The sequence below is a fragment of the Sinohyriopsis cumingii genome, chromosome 3, assembly GCF_028554795.1.
Source record: "Sinohyriopsis cumingii isolate HCF-2022 chromosome 3, ASM2855479v2, whole genome shotgun sequence".
Classification (NCBI taxonomy): domain Eukaryota; kingdom Metazoa; phylum Mollusca; class Bivalvia; order Unionida; family Unionidae; genus Sinohyriopsis; species Sinohyriopsis cumingii.
This window is the reverse complement of record NC_142963.1, coordinates 72625763-72640728: the sequence shown is the minus strand read 5'-3', so window position 1 is coordinate 72640728 and position 14966 is coordinate 72625763. Positions and strand designations below refer to the sequence as shown.

The 14966-nt window shown below is 34.8% G+C and overlaps 1 protein-coding gene across 4 annotated transcripts in view; it reads left to right on the top strand.

Moving 5' to 3' along the window:
- The window catches only part of LOC149803088 (dual specificity mitogen-activated protein kinase kinase 4-like), a 46594-nt gene that overhangs the window by 14875 nt on the left and 16753 nt on the right, over positions 1-14966 (top strand). For all 4 annotated transcript variants that reach the window (XM_089952672.1, XM_089952671.1, XM_089952674.1 and 1 more), the window contains exons 7-12: positions 1100-1219; positions 3071-3190; positions 5901-5952; positions 7782-7909; positions 9307-9384; positions 12459-12604. In XM_089952672.1, coding sequence (XP_089808798.1) covers positions 1100-1219; positions 3071-3190; positions 5901-5952; positions 7782-7909; positions 9307-9384; positions 12459-12604 — 644 coding nt within the window. The remainder of the gene's footprint in view (positions 1-1099; positions 1220-3070; positions 3191-5900; positions 5953-7781; positions 7910-9306; positions 9385-12458; positions 12605-14966) is intronic.

Genomic DNA, 14966 nt, shown 5'->3' with positions numbered 1-14966 from the left:
TGTTGTGACTAGTCAGCCTGGTGTCAGGATAATAGGATAATGTGACTGGGTGGGACACCATGCTATAATAGGATAATGTGACTGGGTGGGACATCATGCTACATGTCTGCGGCATGATACCCCAGTGCTAAACATCACTGTAAACTGCCACACTGCAAACATGATAGCGATATGACTGAATTTAAAAAATGCCACGTTGAAAATCCAAATCACGCACACACACTCCTTGACTTTCAGTGAAAAGCCATTGACATGGTGGATTTCTTTAATTTGTCAGTCATTTGCCCACAAGTACATTCTGCCTATTCTCTTTGAGAATTTTGCAAATGAATGATTTAATAAATGTGAACTATGTTTCACCATAGTCTTTAGCCTTTTAAGAATTATGTGAATTCATCCTTTTGTTTGCTCCATTTGCAAACAGCTTATTCCTATGAAAATGCATATATTTTAATACTTAAAATTTAGCCTGCATTCTATGGTACCATGGTACTAATTGAACCAGTCAGCTGTTATTGTATCTTATTGTAGTCCCTAAGAAAATCCTTAATAATTTTCTCTGTTTTTTCCTGGCCATCTACTACCTCGTTGCTTATGTGAAGGATTACAATAACTAGGTGTGGTTCAGTTGTTTCGAGAATGGTCACTCGCACTTAAAATTCCCGTTGTTTAATTCAGACCCAGCTCATTCAGATGCAACTATTTCCAGGAAACACAACATAACTTGCACTGATTTTTATAAAGTACTGTCTTTAGGTTAGTGCATAGGTGTATTTAAGCTTGAAGAATACGAAGTAAATCTGTTAAGTAGTTTTCTTCCTTTCATTGCTTTAAGTTCATAAGTAAAGGATGGGTGGATGATGTGCATAGTGGGATTGGTCATGCAAGATTTTGAAGATAACATTTTGTATCAGATACATACAGCAATAACACTTGTATTGTCATTTTTATATTCTTTTTTTGCATGAAAGATAGAACATTGTCTCATCTGAGTTAAGTCTTTGGCTTGCACATAAAATATAATTAAAAATGTTTTCCTAATAATTTGTAAAATTTGTTTTACAATAGTTGAAAACAACACATTGTGATCTCATTTCAGAGGATACGGTCAACTGTGGATGAGAAAGAACAACGGCAACTTCTGCTGGAGCTGGAAGCAGTAATGAGGAGCAATGATTGTCCCTATATTGTACAGTTCTATGGTGCTCTATTTAAAGAGGTGGGACTTATTGATATTGTCCCTATATTGTACAGTTCAATGGCATTCTATTTAGCGAGGTTGGACTCACATATTATTGATATTGTCCCAGTCTTATCATTTATATGGTGCTGTATTAAAGAGGTGGTACTTTACAAATTGCTGATATTGTCCTTATATTGAACATATATATGGCATTCTATTTAAAAAGGTGGGACTTAACTTATTTCTGATACTGCCCATATCTTGTACAGTTTATGGTGTTCTGTTTAAAGAGGTGATACATCACTTATTTCTGATAATGTACTAGTCTTCTATTTAATTAAGGGGGACTTAACTTATTTCTAATATTTTACCTGTATTATTCAGTTTTGTGGTGCTGTATTTAATCAGGTGTGAGTTACTGTTAATATTGTCCCAGTATTGTACAGTACAGTGTCATTCTATTTAAAGAGGTGAGACTTATTGTTGATATTGTCCCAGTATTGTACAGTACAGCGGCATTCTATTTAAAGAGAAGGGACTTATTGTTAATATTGTCCCTGTATTGTACAGTTCTATGGCAGTTTGTTTAAAGAAGTGGGACTTAAAGTTAATATTGACCCAGTATTATACAGTACTATGGCATTCTATTTAAAGAGGTGGGACTTATTGTTAATATTGTCCCAGTATTGTACATTACAGTGTCATTCTATTGAAAGAGGTGAGATATATTGTTGATATTGTCCCAGTATTGTACAGTACAGTGGCATTCTATTTAAAGAGGTGGGACTAGTTGGTAAAATATTGTTCCAGTATTGTACATTACTATGGCAGTCTGTTTAAAAAGGTGGAACTTGTTGATATTGTCCCTGTATTGTACAGGAATACAGCATTCTATTTAAACGGTGGGACTTATAGTTAATATTGACCTTCTTTTGTTCAGTACTTTGGTGCTCAGTTTAAACAAGTGGTTCTTCAGAGCAAAAACACAGCATTTCCAGTTCAGTACAGATTGTTTAAGTAACAGTCTGTACATGTGGTAGTGTACTAGTTATTAAACTGCAAAGGATAAACACCAGTAGAAAGCTGAATCACTTGCATTTAATTATATCTGTCTGAATGAATGAATAATCAAGCTCCCCTCTCTGCCACAGCTTATCATTTATATTTGGCAGAGATGAAATTCCAATAGACTGCTGACTATTCATATTGACAGATGTGATTTACTAGTAATTTATATTTGGCAGAGATGAAATTCCAATAGACTGCTGACTATTCATATTGACAGATGTGATTTACTAGTAATTTATATTTGGCAGAGATGAAATTCCAATAGACTGCTGACTATTCATATTGACAGATGTGATTTACTAGTAATTTATATTTGGCAGAGATGAAATTCCAATAGACTGCTGACTATTCATATTGACAGATGTGATTTACTAGTAATTACACTTGACCTAGAAATAATAAAAAAAATTATGAATTTGAAATTGATTTGTTGGTCGAAGCCTATCAGCTATATAAAGTGCTTTTTTAATTGATTGTCATAATTCTGTGTCTTAAATTCGAGTTGAAAAGTTTTACTATTTCAGGGTTAGAACATTTGAGTATGTTATAAATTTGAGCTGATGTGATCAGTGTTAAGCAGTAGTTAGGCATATTTTTGTCATTTTTCCTGGCGCAGACATTGGTATCAATTTTGGGGTGCTAGTTTAACATTTTTGATTGTAATAATACTTCTCCATTACTTGCAGGTGAACTGAAGTAATGCATGGAATTTTTGTTTTCTTTATCATTGTTATTGTCATCATCTTCATTATTATCATCAATATTTATGTAATACGTTGAAATGAATTTGTCGTAAATATAATGCTCTTTCTGATTCAGGGTGACTGCTGGATTTGCATGGAGCTGATGGACATTTCCCTAGACAAATTTTACAAATTTATATATAGTGTGTTATTGGGCCATATACCAGAAAATATACTAGGAAAAATAACACTAGCCGTAAGTAATGAATTGTCTTTAATATTATTGTCATTGTTATCATTGTTATGTTCTATTATTTGCTCGCAGCAGTGGCATCCTGATTTGGTCATGTATGACCGTGTGTCTATATGTAGGTCTTTTGCCCTGAAAAGCTTGTTAGGAAGGTTGTGCTGAAACCATGCCACATTGATGTTTGAAATTTTGAAAGCATATTTGAAATCCATTTGTTGATGATCTGATTAGATTCTGAAAAAAATAATTACTTCAGAATTTTTAGACAGACTTGTTTTTACTAGACTTTCTTGTTTACATGATTAGGCTAAATCCACTTAAGAGAAGCAAAAGAAATTTGCTTGGGATGTTTACATGTATATTTAGAAGATCATTTTCGATTGTCAGGCCATTTTATAAAGTTGTCATATTTGTCTAAGTTAAAAAAAACCATGCACTTAGAATGTTTTTGGTGTGCATTGGTGGCATAGATATTATGTAAACAGAAATCTATTTCTTTTATGCCTTCATATTTAATTTCAAATTCCTCTTTGTTTTGTTCGAAGGCCATTTCAGAAGTTTAGCTTGTTTGAATGGAGTCCTTGCTAGCCGTAAAGCAAGGTTAAGAGGTAGCATTTCTCACTGGTGACATTGGCGTTGTTGTCGTTTTTTTTTTTGGTGACTTCAATTTTTTTAAATATATTTTTTATCATTGATTCAACATGCAGGCCATTGATTTTTTTCAATTACCATACCAAAGGTAAATTTTAAAAAAAAGAATCGCTCTGGATTACGATAGTAATCATTTTCATCAGTAGAACATCCCTTTTTAATTTCCAGTAGAAAAGCACAAAACTTTATCAGGTCATCTTCGTATTAGATTGAGTATCTGCAATTTCAAGGCCTTACATTTATATTATTTGTTTCATTTTTTTTCCTGCAGAAATCAAGGGGCCTGAATCACTTAAAGAAAACCTTAACACAAATTTATTCCTAATGAATTAGTTTTGAAAAAGAAAGTAATGTAGCATGACATTTTGAGACATTGTGTTTAGTTTAAAACCTTTCAGTCTTTTGTCACTTTTTAAATGTAATAATATGTGCCACCTAAGCCAATTTGTTGAGCTTTTGTGTTTTTGTGGAATCTCAAAATTTCGTTGAATAACTATTTGGCAAAATAGGTTACTGCTTAAAGGCTAAAAAATGGGTTCTTTTTATTTATTATTTTAAGCTCCAACCATTAAATGCTTTAGTTTATTAAAATAAAATTAAAGCATCTGAAAAATTGCACGCTGTTTTCACTGCATACATGTAATCACCCCCCCCACATACACATGGTCATAATACAGAATATGTCATATATCATGATGTCCACTGCTGTGACTGAGTACCCTAAGTTCATTCAGAGAATATTTGGAAATGTTTTTGTATTTAAATTTCTGTATTTTTTACCTTTGAATCCTTCCTAGGGGTGGGAGTTCAGGATGACACCCTCTTGGAGATGATCACTGCTGGGGCATCATAATGACAAAAGCTTCTACACCATGTTGTAAGGGGGAATGTGATGAATAAATAAGCATATAGAGTTTTCCCCAAATATCCAGAAGTCTATGTAGTAATCACCTTGTTTGTCTGGTCATCTGTCATTCTTTTTCTCTGCCCGTCTGTTCACACTTCTTATAACCATCATAGCTGTTCTAACCTTATGCATAATTAAATGCCATTTGGTAGGTAGTCTTGTGGACCTTGATGTGCTTTTTATGGGCTTTTTCCACATTTTACAAGAGTTATGACCCCTGATTCCCTTCTTACTGAATTTGTGCAGCATAACTTTAACAAGTTCATTGGATTTCTATCAAATTTGACATGCAGCTTTTTTTTGGTCACAAATTGTGATTTTGATTTGCAGTATTCTGTGGTGCAAAGTACAGGAGTATTGTCCAGCATACTGTCTTTGGTTTCAGCATCATAACTTTACCAAAGTTTTGGGGATTTTCGTCAGATTTGGCAGGCAGATTTATATTTGTAATTCATTAAAAGACTTTAATTCCAGCTTTTCAAGACTTAATTTCCAGAGGTATGCCCTCTGTACAACTAGACTTTAATTTCTGCAGCACTATTTTACCAAGGATGGTTAGATTTGACATTCAGCTTTATATTAATGGAACCTGGAGTGAGTTTAATTTCATTCATTTTTGTAAGAGTTATATCCCTTTGCCTCACACCTTAACTTGGATTTCTGCATCATAGGTATACCAAGGAAAGCTGGAGTTCAACCAGATTTAGCAGTTACCTTTATATTGATGAGTTTTTCATTGTTGTTGTTCTTGTTTTAACATATTATTGGCTTTATCTCGCAGAGGAAATAGGAATTAAATGCCTTTCGCAGGGACACACCAAGGCAGCTGACTAAGGCAGGTCTGGTCAGGTACTGAACCTGCATCGTTTGAATTATGTGTCAGATGCCATACTAACAGAGCTACTATGGCTCCATATATTGATGAAACTTTGAATGAATTTAATTCTAGCATTCTGTTTGATCATTTGGAGGAGTTATATACCCTAAATGCCCACTCTCCAAACTTTAGTTTTGCAGCACAGGTTTCTCTGTTTAAACTCTACCAAGCAAATGGAGTGAGCTTGTGATGCATTCATCACTAATAGTGCTAGTTAATATCTTAGATTTAAAATTGTTATAGTTTTATTTCATCATTTTGTTTCCTTTCTTCGATTTCAGACTTTGAAAGCTTTAAATTACTTAAAAGAAAAATTGAAGATTATCCACAGAGGTGAGTCATTTGGTTATGTTTGTGCTTTTCTTGTAATCTGCAAATTCACTGAGTGTATGCCATTAATTTTTATTTAATTAATCCTGTAATTTAAAAGAGATATTTAGAAATATATTTTAAAAAAAAATGTATGCATCCATGTGACATATCATTTACATGTTTTATGTCTTGAATGCTTAAGTAAAGTTTTTTTTAATAGTCGTAATTTGCTGCTGAGAGGGATTGCTGTCATAATTTAGACTATGTAATCTCTGCCCTTGCACTGACCCCCAGACAAGGTCAAGGGCATTTGAAAATCTTTGATCAAAGCTTTCAGTTAAGAGTTTTTCTGCATGGCCATATAAAGCCCCATTCCCTGGTAGGGTTTGTTATCATACATGGACTGAGGAGTTAGGGAGCACTGCCCTCATATCTGTAGACCTCAGCCCTCAATCTGACAGGTTGATGAGGTCAGGAACATTGGAATGTTTGTTTGAGATTTTGGTTTAAGTGTTTTTGTATGATCAGAAGTCCTGAACCCTGGAAAAGATATCATATTTGAGAGAAGAATCAGTCAGCACTGTCCTTCAGTATTCTTGCACCTCAGCCCTACTTGAGAACCACAAGCAAGGTAAAGGTCAGGTTCATTTCAAAGTGAAAGTTTTCATATACCATCTTGATAAGGCAGGAGAGCTTGGAATATGTTGTTTGCTTCTAAGGGCAAGGCAGGAGTGACATAGTTTTGTTATGTTGTACTGATGAAGACCAATCCCCATAAAAATTGTCAGAGTTTAGATGTCCGTCAATAAATCATTTCCATACTGGTGTGATGTAATTGTCTGTGGATTTTAAATAAAGGAAACATGGATGTGCATCATCCTTTGTTTTTCATCTGCATTTGATCTGTGTAGATCACACTTCACTCCCCCCTTTTTAAGATTTGTTTTTACTTGCAACTGTAAACTCATACTTTATTGCATTTATCATGAGATGTAATTGATGGGCCAGATCTCAAGATCATGAGATAGGAATCAACCCTGGTAATTGATCGGCCAGATCTCAAGATCATGAGATATGAACCAACCATGGTAATTGATGGGCCAGATCTCAAGGTCATTACATGTGAATAAACCTTGGCAATTGATGGGCCTGATCTCAAGGTCATGGGATGTTTAATTTGAAAATAAGTAATGAAATTGTCTGTTTACAGTTTCTACCTAGTTAAAAATTGCAGTATTCTTAATTTGTACAGTTATATTTTATTTTCTCAGTTTCTTTTAAATTGAAAACTGTCTCTCTGATTATGAAAAAAATCATGTACTATAACACCTCATCTTAAAACAAACTCTTAAATAAGTTCACCCCCACCCTCAACTTAGCCACAATTGGTTAATTCGTGTAGGTTTGGTAAAGAGCAAATTTCTCCTCTGAAATGATACCACCCTCCAGATCACATTACAGTATTCCTTTATTATAATGCTGCTTATAAAGGTCGTATAAATGAACAGCCTTTTATGTTGTGTAACGTAATCTTACAGTGGAATAGTCCACGACCATACCTGCTTATAAAGTGGCACCTTGTGAGGGAGTACTGTACTTCAGTGTTTTTTTTGTTCCCAAGAAATGTTTGGTATAGTAAAAATATGTCAGCAGTCTATGACCATCAAGAAATATTAAATGATGCTTAGATATAAAATTATTATGTAAATTTTTGTCTCGGTTTATCTCCAGCTACAAATATTAGAAACAAAAGTATACAGAATAAAGTTGTATCCATTGTAAGTTATTATGGGAAAGATATCTATTTTGTGTCTAATGTTACATAAAAATCTTTCTTTTATTCATTCCAGATGTCAAGCCTTCCAACATTTTGTTTGACAGACGAGGAAATATCAAACTCTGTGATTTTGGAATTAGTGGACAGCTGGTTGATTCCATAGCCAAAAGCCGAGATGCAGGCTGTCGACCATATATGGCTGTAAGTATTTACAATAATATATATTTAATTTAGAGAAATGTCATGGTTTGTACAACCTTGAAAAGTTTTTGATTTTGAGGTGTTGATTTGACAGCTTCTTAAAGTTTGAAAAATCTTAGAAACCAAATTGACAATCGGGATAAGTCAGAGCACTTTTATACCACCATGGACATTTTTTTTGTTGTTGACCAAAATCCTCTTAAGCAATGACAATTTATGGTACACAAATGAAATTTGCTTTGTATGCATATATACATGATCTGATTTCATGCCATTGGCGGAGTGTGTAAAGTTTTTCCTAAATTTATGAACTGTTTGGGACTTGGATGAGAAGGTCAGATTAGAATTTAATAAATTGTATATTGTACTTCCAGCTTTGAAACTTACTGCATTTCATAAATCTGATTTGGTCTTTTATGAATGCAGAGAAACACAATGTAAGCTATGAGAATGAGTCTTAATCATAAAGTGTTAATCATGCCATTTTTAATATGTCCAATGATTTAGTCACCAAGACTAGTTCAGGGTGTTGTTGATTATATGGCTTTAGTTGAGTGGCTGTTCTCACACACTGGTCAGCTACTTTCATTTCAGATGTGTACAGAATATCTGGAACTCATTCATATAACGTAGTTCATTTTAATCAAACACTCCATCCAACAGTGGTTTATGCTAATGGCAGGAGCAATCTGCTGAAAACTTTTGGACTCAGTGCACAGTTAAGCAGTTTTGCATTGTTTGTATGGATCCAAAAAATTTTTTATGCATTTTTCCTCTAATTGTCATTATAAAATACACATATACTCAGCCTCTCTAGAGCCGTGTTTGACTTTTGTTATCTTCAGTGAGGACATGTTTTACAAACACAGTTGTTGCTGAATCTGATATGTTGGAATTTCTCAGGAATATATGAAATGGATACACTTCTCATTAGTTAAAAGAAATAAATTCAGAAGAAATAGACTAAACATGGAATCCTGAGAAATTCTTTTCAGCCAGCAGAGCAATAGTCCCTTTGAGGGACTCTTGGTTCAATTTAAATATCTGCATGTATGTTGATTGACTCATTTTTTGTTTGTTTTAATAATCTTTTTCATTTGTACTCATTTAATCCAGTCTAATCGTCTAACTGAAACTAAATCTGCCTCTTTCTCCCTTCATTTTTTTTGGACCTGATGCATGATCTGTGATATAATATTGCAGTACACATGGTTTATTGTCTCATCAATCAGATTCACTTAGGCCGATTTTTTAAGTTTCTGTCCTTAGCATGTTTTTTTTTTATTTTAGTTGTTTCTCAAAGATACCAATTATTTCTTTATCATTTGTAACAATCGATAGAGTAAACCAGTTCAGGCTTAATTGATTGGATCTTTTTTGTCTTTTCCTTTTGATAGCCGGAAAGAATAGATCCAAGAGCTTCCAGTAGTGGATATGATGTCAGGTCAGATGTATGGAGTTTAGGGATCACACTTGTAAGTAAGAGGGTCAAACAGTTACTGGAAAGAAGTGCTGTTAAGGTTCATTTTGTAAAATATAATTGGCAAATGTAAATATTAGGGAAGCTTTGGGAGGCCAACCAATCAAGATACATATCAGAGAGGTTCAGTAAACATAAAACATAGTTACACAAAGAAATGAGAGAATACTTTGTTGTCTTGAGAAATTTCATGAAATTAAAACAGAAAACAATAGCCTTCCTGAAAATCATAGGATGATTTGCAGTCCTACAAAGGAATATTTATCCTTAACACATTACCATATGCTAGACAATTACTGAAAAATTTACATTTATTTTTCTTTTACAATCATAAATTTTTCCCAGAATTTGGATTTGAAGTGAATATTTTTAACATGATCCCATTTAGCCACCACATTCGCATATGTTATGCATTTTAAAAACATGTTAAAAGGATCATGAATATAATTATATTTGTTTATTCAAAATTAATTTGTGACAGATACGATTTAAAATAAATTTTTAAAATTTATTTGTCATGTAAAACAAAAACATACTGTTGATGGCATTAAATTTGTAGCAAGAATTTTTGTAAATTCATTACTGATGGAAAAAGTACAATGCCACATATCACCAGAAAAATATATCACATTAAACTGGTATATCTGTAATACCTCACACTTACTAATGAATGAAGTGGATAAAATGAGTCCATTAATATCTATTTTTTGTGAGCCTTGGCAGTTAAAGATGTCTCATAGATTTCATTTGAAATGACTACATGTGTAAGATTCTGTTTATTGCATTATGAAAAACAGTGATTTTATTTTACCAAACCATATAATAGTGTAACGAAATGACTTTGAAATTCATTCAGATGCCAGGGTTGTTTTGCTTTCCTTTACATGACCTTATGACATATTTTGTGAAATCATTAGGTATTGTTACACATGTTACATACATGAAAATTACACTGTGGGTATATTAACATCCATTGTTGCACCTTGAGCACAGGGTCACTGGTCTCCCACTTTCTGTTGTCCAGGGTCCCTGCAGATCTTGACCTCTCCATGCTTTTTAATGAGGAAAAAGAATTCATAATGAGCTTACTTCGATCATTATTGCACAGCCAATCACATACATGTTGGTGCTAGCAAAAGCTAAAGATTTTATAGGCAATAAGAACTGAGAGATGGCACTTCATATCCATTTTAAAACAAGATATTTTGTAATCCAAAAATTCAAGGTTTGTGGTAGTGTACTGTGTTACAATGTAAAGTCTTTGCTGGCGTCTAATGTACAGTGTCCCCCTCTTTGGTAGTGTACTGAGTTACAATGTAAAGTCTTTGCCAGCGTCAAATGTACAGTGTCCCCCTCATATACAGCCACCCCTTCTGCACCGGGAAAGTGGCCTTATAAAACAGGTAGCCTTTCCAGAGGGGGGCTAAATTTTTGGTGAGAAGTATATATAATGTACGTAGTTTGAAAGCGACATACTTCAGAGCATTTAATATCTTCGTTTAAAAGTAGCATTAATTATTAATAGGTTCTTCTTGTCATAATAATAGACTTATTTCAACTAAATATACATTAATAGTTCTTATTCTTGACATGAGCGGGTATTATTGTCATGCACATTGCAAAACCATTCAAAAATGTCATTTTAATCTTTGTACATATATAATTCTCTTTCCATTTGTTCCATTTTCCCACTGATGTGGAATAATCTCCTTATCGGTTTTGATGTTGTTTATTTGAGACTTTTCTACATAAAATTGTTTTATTTCTACATAAAATTGTTCGGCAAGTCTCCCCTCTCCACCCCACCAGATGTCGTCAAGTAAAATAACCGACTTTCTTTTAAAATAATACATCTCCATTTATGTGATGACATGTTAATGTTTGGTAATGATTTATTCTATGCACTCGGCATTAAGAGCTTAGTGTTAGGACTGGTCAGCCTGGTGTCAGGATAATGTGACTGGGTGGAACATCATGTTCAATGTCTGTGGCATGATGCCGTAGTGCTAGACATCACTATAAACTGCCACACTGCAGACATCGTAGCGATATGACTGATAAATTGTTAAAAGCTACGTTAAAAGTCCAAATTACACACGGGGCCCCGAGTGGTCTAAAGCGCTCACCGTTACGGATCACTGCCATCTCACCTCTGTCTGCGTGAGTTCGAGTCTCAGGCTCGGCTAACGTGGGTACGTGAGAAAGCCTGCCAGTAGCTTCTCGTGGGTCGGTGGTTCTTCCCGGGGTTTTCCAGGGTTCTTCCTCCACCAATTATACTGGCCGCCATGTATAGCCTATCTTGTGCTGAAAAATGGCGTTAAACCATACAACAACAACAACAACAAATTACACACACATACACATGTTTATTCTGATGTTGCTAACTCGATGCGATTTCATATGGTACCAGTTATAAGTATGAGAACCAGACAGCTTGCATATTTATACTTCATTTGCTGATGAATACTGAGCATATACAAATGAATTTTGACCAACTCTGACATCAATATCAAGGTTGTCAGCCTTGACCTTGGTTTTTATCTGATGCAATTTAAACATTTTTATCATTGTCTTATCAACTGAGTAATTAAAGTCTGGGCATATACATTTTAAAAGAAAACGACACCCATGTATGTTTAATAAATATATAAATGGAACAACCCTGAGAAAAGTTCACTGACCTTCTGTCCTTGGTATTAGGTTTAAGGTCAAAGGCCATGATAAAAAAGAACTTAAACAGTGCTACTTTGTGAACATGTTAACTTGAACATAAATGAAAATATTTTTTAAATACCAAATTGGGTAAATTGGAGTTTTTCAAAAAATCATCTGGGATGGTTTCACTGCTCAGCAACAAGAAAAAATAAAAGAAGGGAAGAAACATACTTATTGGATATTCCTATACATTCTTTTTGGACATTGGAGTGCCAGTCCCTAGATAAATAATCAATATGAGTTGGGTTTTTTTTTTCAGTTAAAGGAGAATCTGTCTGATTTCCTATTTTGAGTAAATCAGATTAACTATGTTTCATCAATATTGTTTCGTCATGTTTTTTGTTTCTTCAAAAGATGGAGTTAGCAACAGGGAAATTTCCATATCCCAAATGGAATAGTGTCTTTGACCAGCTCACACAGGTTGTTCAAGGACCACCTCCAAGGCTCAAAATAGAGAGTGGCAGGTTCTCTGAAGATTTTGTTAATTTCCTTAATACATGGTAAGTGTTTTAAATGAACCTTAATACTTTATAATTTATTTCAGTAAAGTTTATAAACTATTGATGCATTCACCCATAATTTTATTGTCTGGCTCAGATTCAGTAGATGGCAGGATATAGGTTTAGAGATCTCTTTGCTGCAGAGGATCCACAATAGATTAGTTGCTAGAGTGTCCGACTCGTTACCTGACCAGGCCAGACAGGGTCTGCTGATTAGGTGTGACTGTGGGAAAGGCACTTAGCATCTCTTTCCGTGTAGCCAATAATTTGTTACATGTGCCATTAAAACCAGAAAAACAAACAGCATTTTGCATGACTTTACTGCCCAAAAAATGAAAAGCTAATGTAATTGGACAATTTTAAAGTTTGAGTTAAATCAGTAGCACCCAGTCTAATAATAGTGACCATGTGCTTTTTGAGGGTGAATTGGTGCAATGGTTGGGTCCAACACTACAGTTCCATGCATGAGAGTGTAATTTTGGGTGGAAGCCAACCACATTTTGTCCGTGTACTGATGAATCTACTGAATGACACTTGAGTGGTAATTTCTGTGGAATATATCACTCATTCACACTAACATTGGGAATTAACTTCTGCCTGCCAGATCTAGCCCACCCAAGTAGTCAAAAAATTATGTCCTTATGATTACATAAAGTATAGATGCAAAAAATAGTATACAGTATAGAGTCTAAAAATAGTATATATGGGGCATAACTCTTTCAATATCCCACTATAATTATATCCCCTTGTCACAGTGAGGTGACAGCTTGAATACCAGATGTTCTTCAGTTTGAGATTCAGATCTAGAGGATTGGATCATTTGGGGCAAGATTTGGGGATATGCCTTGTTAAAGACTAATTTAGGAGATAATGGGTGAAACCTGCAAAGTTTTAATCCACACTCTGAATTGACATATCCTAGGTCATTGATCTAACCCATCAGTTCTGAGACTTTCCCAGGAAAACTCCAGTAGGCCAAAATTCTTAAGCAGCATGATTGAAGGTTTTCCATCCCTGTCCAGACAAGCTTTCCTCTTCACACCTGGTTCATGTCAGGAAGGACTTGTGTAAAGACATAGCACTTCCATTTTGAAGAGGATCTTACAAGCTAGAAAGCCATTTATGTTGAAGACATATGAAGGAAACTGAATGTTTTTCAGACCTGCTGGCCAGTTATTATCTGATATGGCCTTGTTCACTTGCCTTGTTCACCTGTTGGACATGCATCATTGGTTTTGACCTATCTCTGATCTGAGTTCTAGTCCTTATTCAGAACATCACTGAAGCAACTAACATAGAAAATGTTATTTTTTAAAATATCCTTTGATCAGCCTGCAGGGTGAGTGAATTGCATGAGTTGTGTCTCCAGCTTGATTCAGATGGTTCAGTTGTTATAATGATGCATTTTAGTTTTATAGCCAAGTACAGGTTGCCATTTGTGAGTAACCAGAAAGTGATTATTTGTGCTCTCTGTCTCTGTCTCAATCTCCCTTCATTCCTCCCACCTTGATAGATTCTTTGAGAGATATGGCTCAGCATGTCCCGGTTTGTGCTCTAAGGTGCTACTTCAGGCACTTGGAAGCTATTTGTGGGGAACAGAAATGATTCTTCATTGGCGTGAAGCAAGACTGTAAATCTCACTTAATCAGATATACCTCTTGAATATGTCTGCTAATGAAGTTAAAACCATCTCTGCAAGCGATGCATTTCAATGAAACATTTTCATCTGAGGTGTTGTTGAGATTGTCAGCTTGCATGCAAGTAAAATCTTTAAAGCTTCTACCTTTCTGATCTTGCAGCACAGAGAAGGGAGCTGAATCTGATGGCTCTGATGCTGGCTGCTCACGACTCGTATGACGATCGTCATTAGACCCCATTAGCACAACACAAAACTCATTAGACGACCGTCAGTAGACCCCATTAACACAACACAAAACTCATTAGATGACTGTCAATAGACCCCATTAACACAACACAAAACTCATTAGACGACCGTCAATAGACCCCATTAACACAACCCAAAACTCGTTAGACGACTATCAATAGACCCCATTAACACAACCCAAAACTCGTTTGTCGACCGTCAATAGACCCCATTAACACAACCCAAAACTCATTAGACAACCGTCAATAGACCCCATTAACACAACCCAAAACTCATTAGACAACCGTCAATAGACCCCATTCACACAACACAAAACTCATTAGACGACCGTCAATAGACCCCATTAACACAACACAAAACTCATTAGACAACCGTCATTAGACCTCATTAATACAACACAAAACTCATTAAGGACATTGGATTTTTGACTTTTGCTTAATTTGCCCAGAAACTTTTCTTTGTTAAGAAGACACCAAT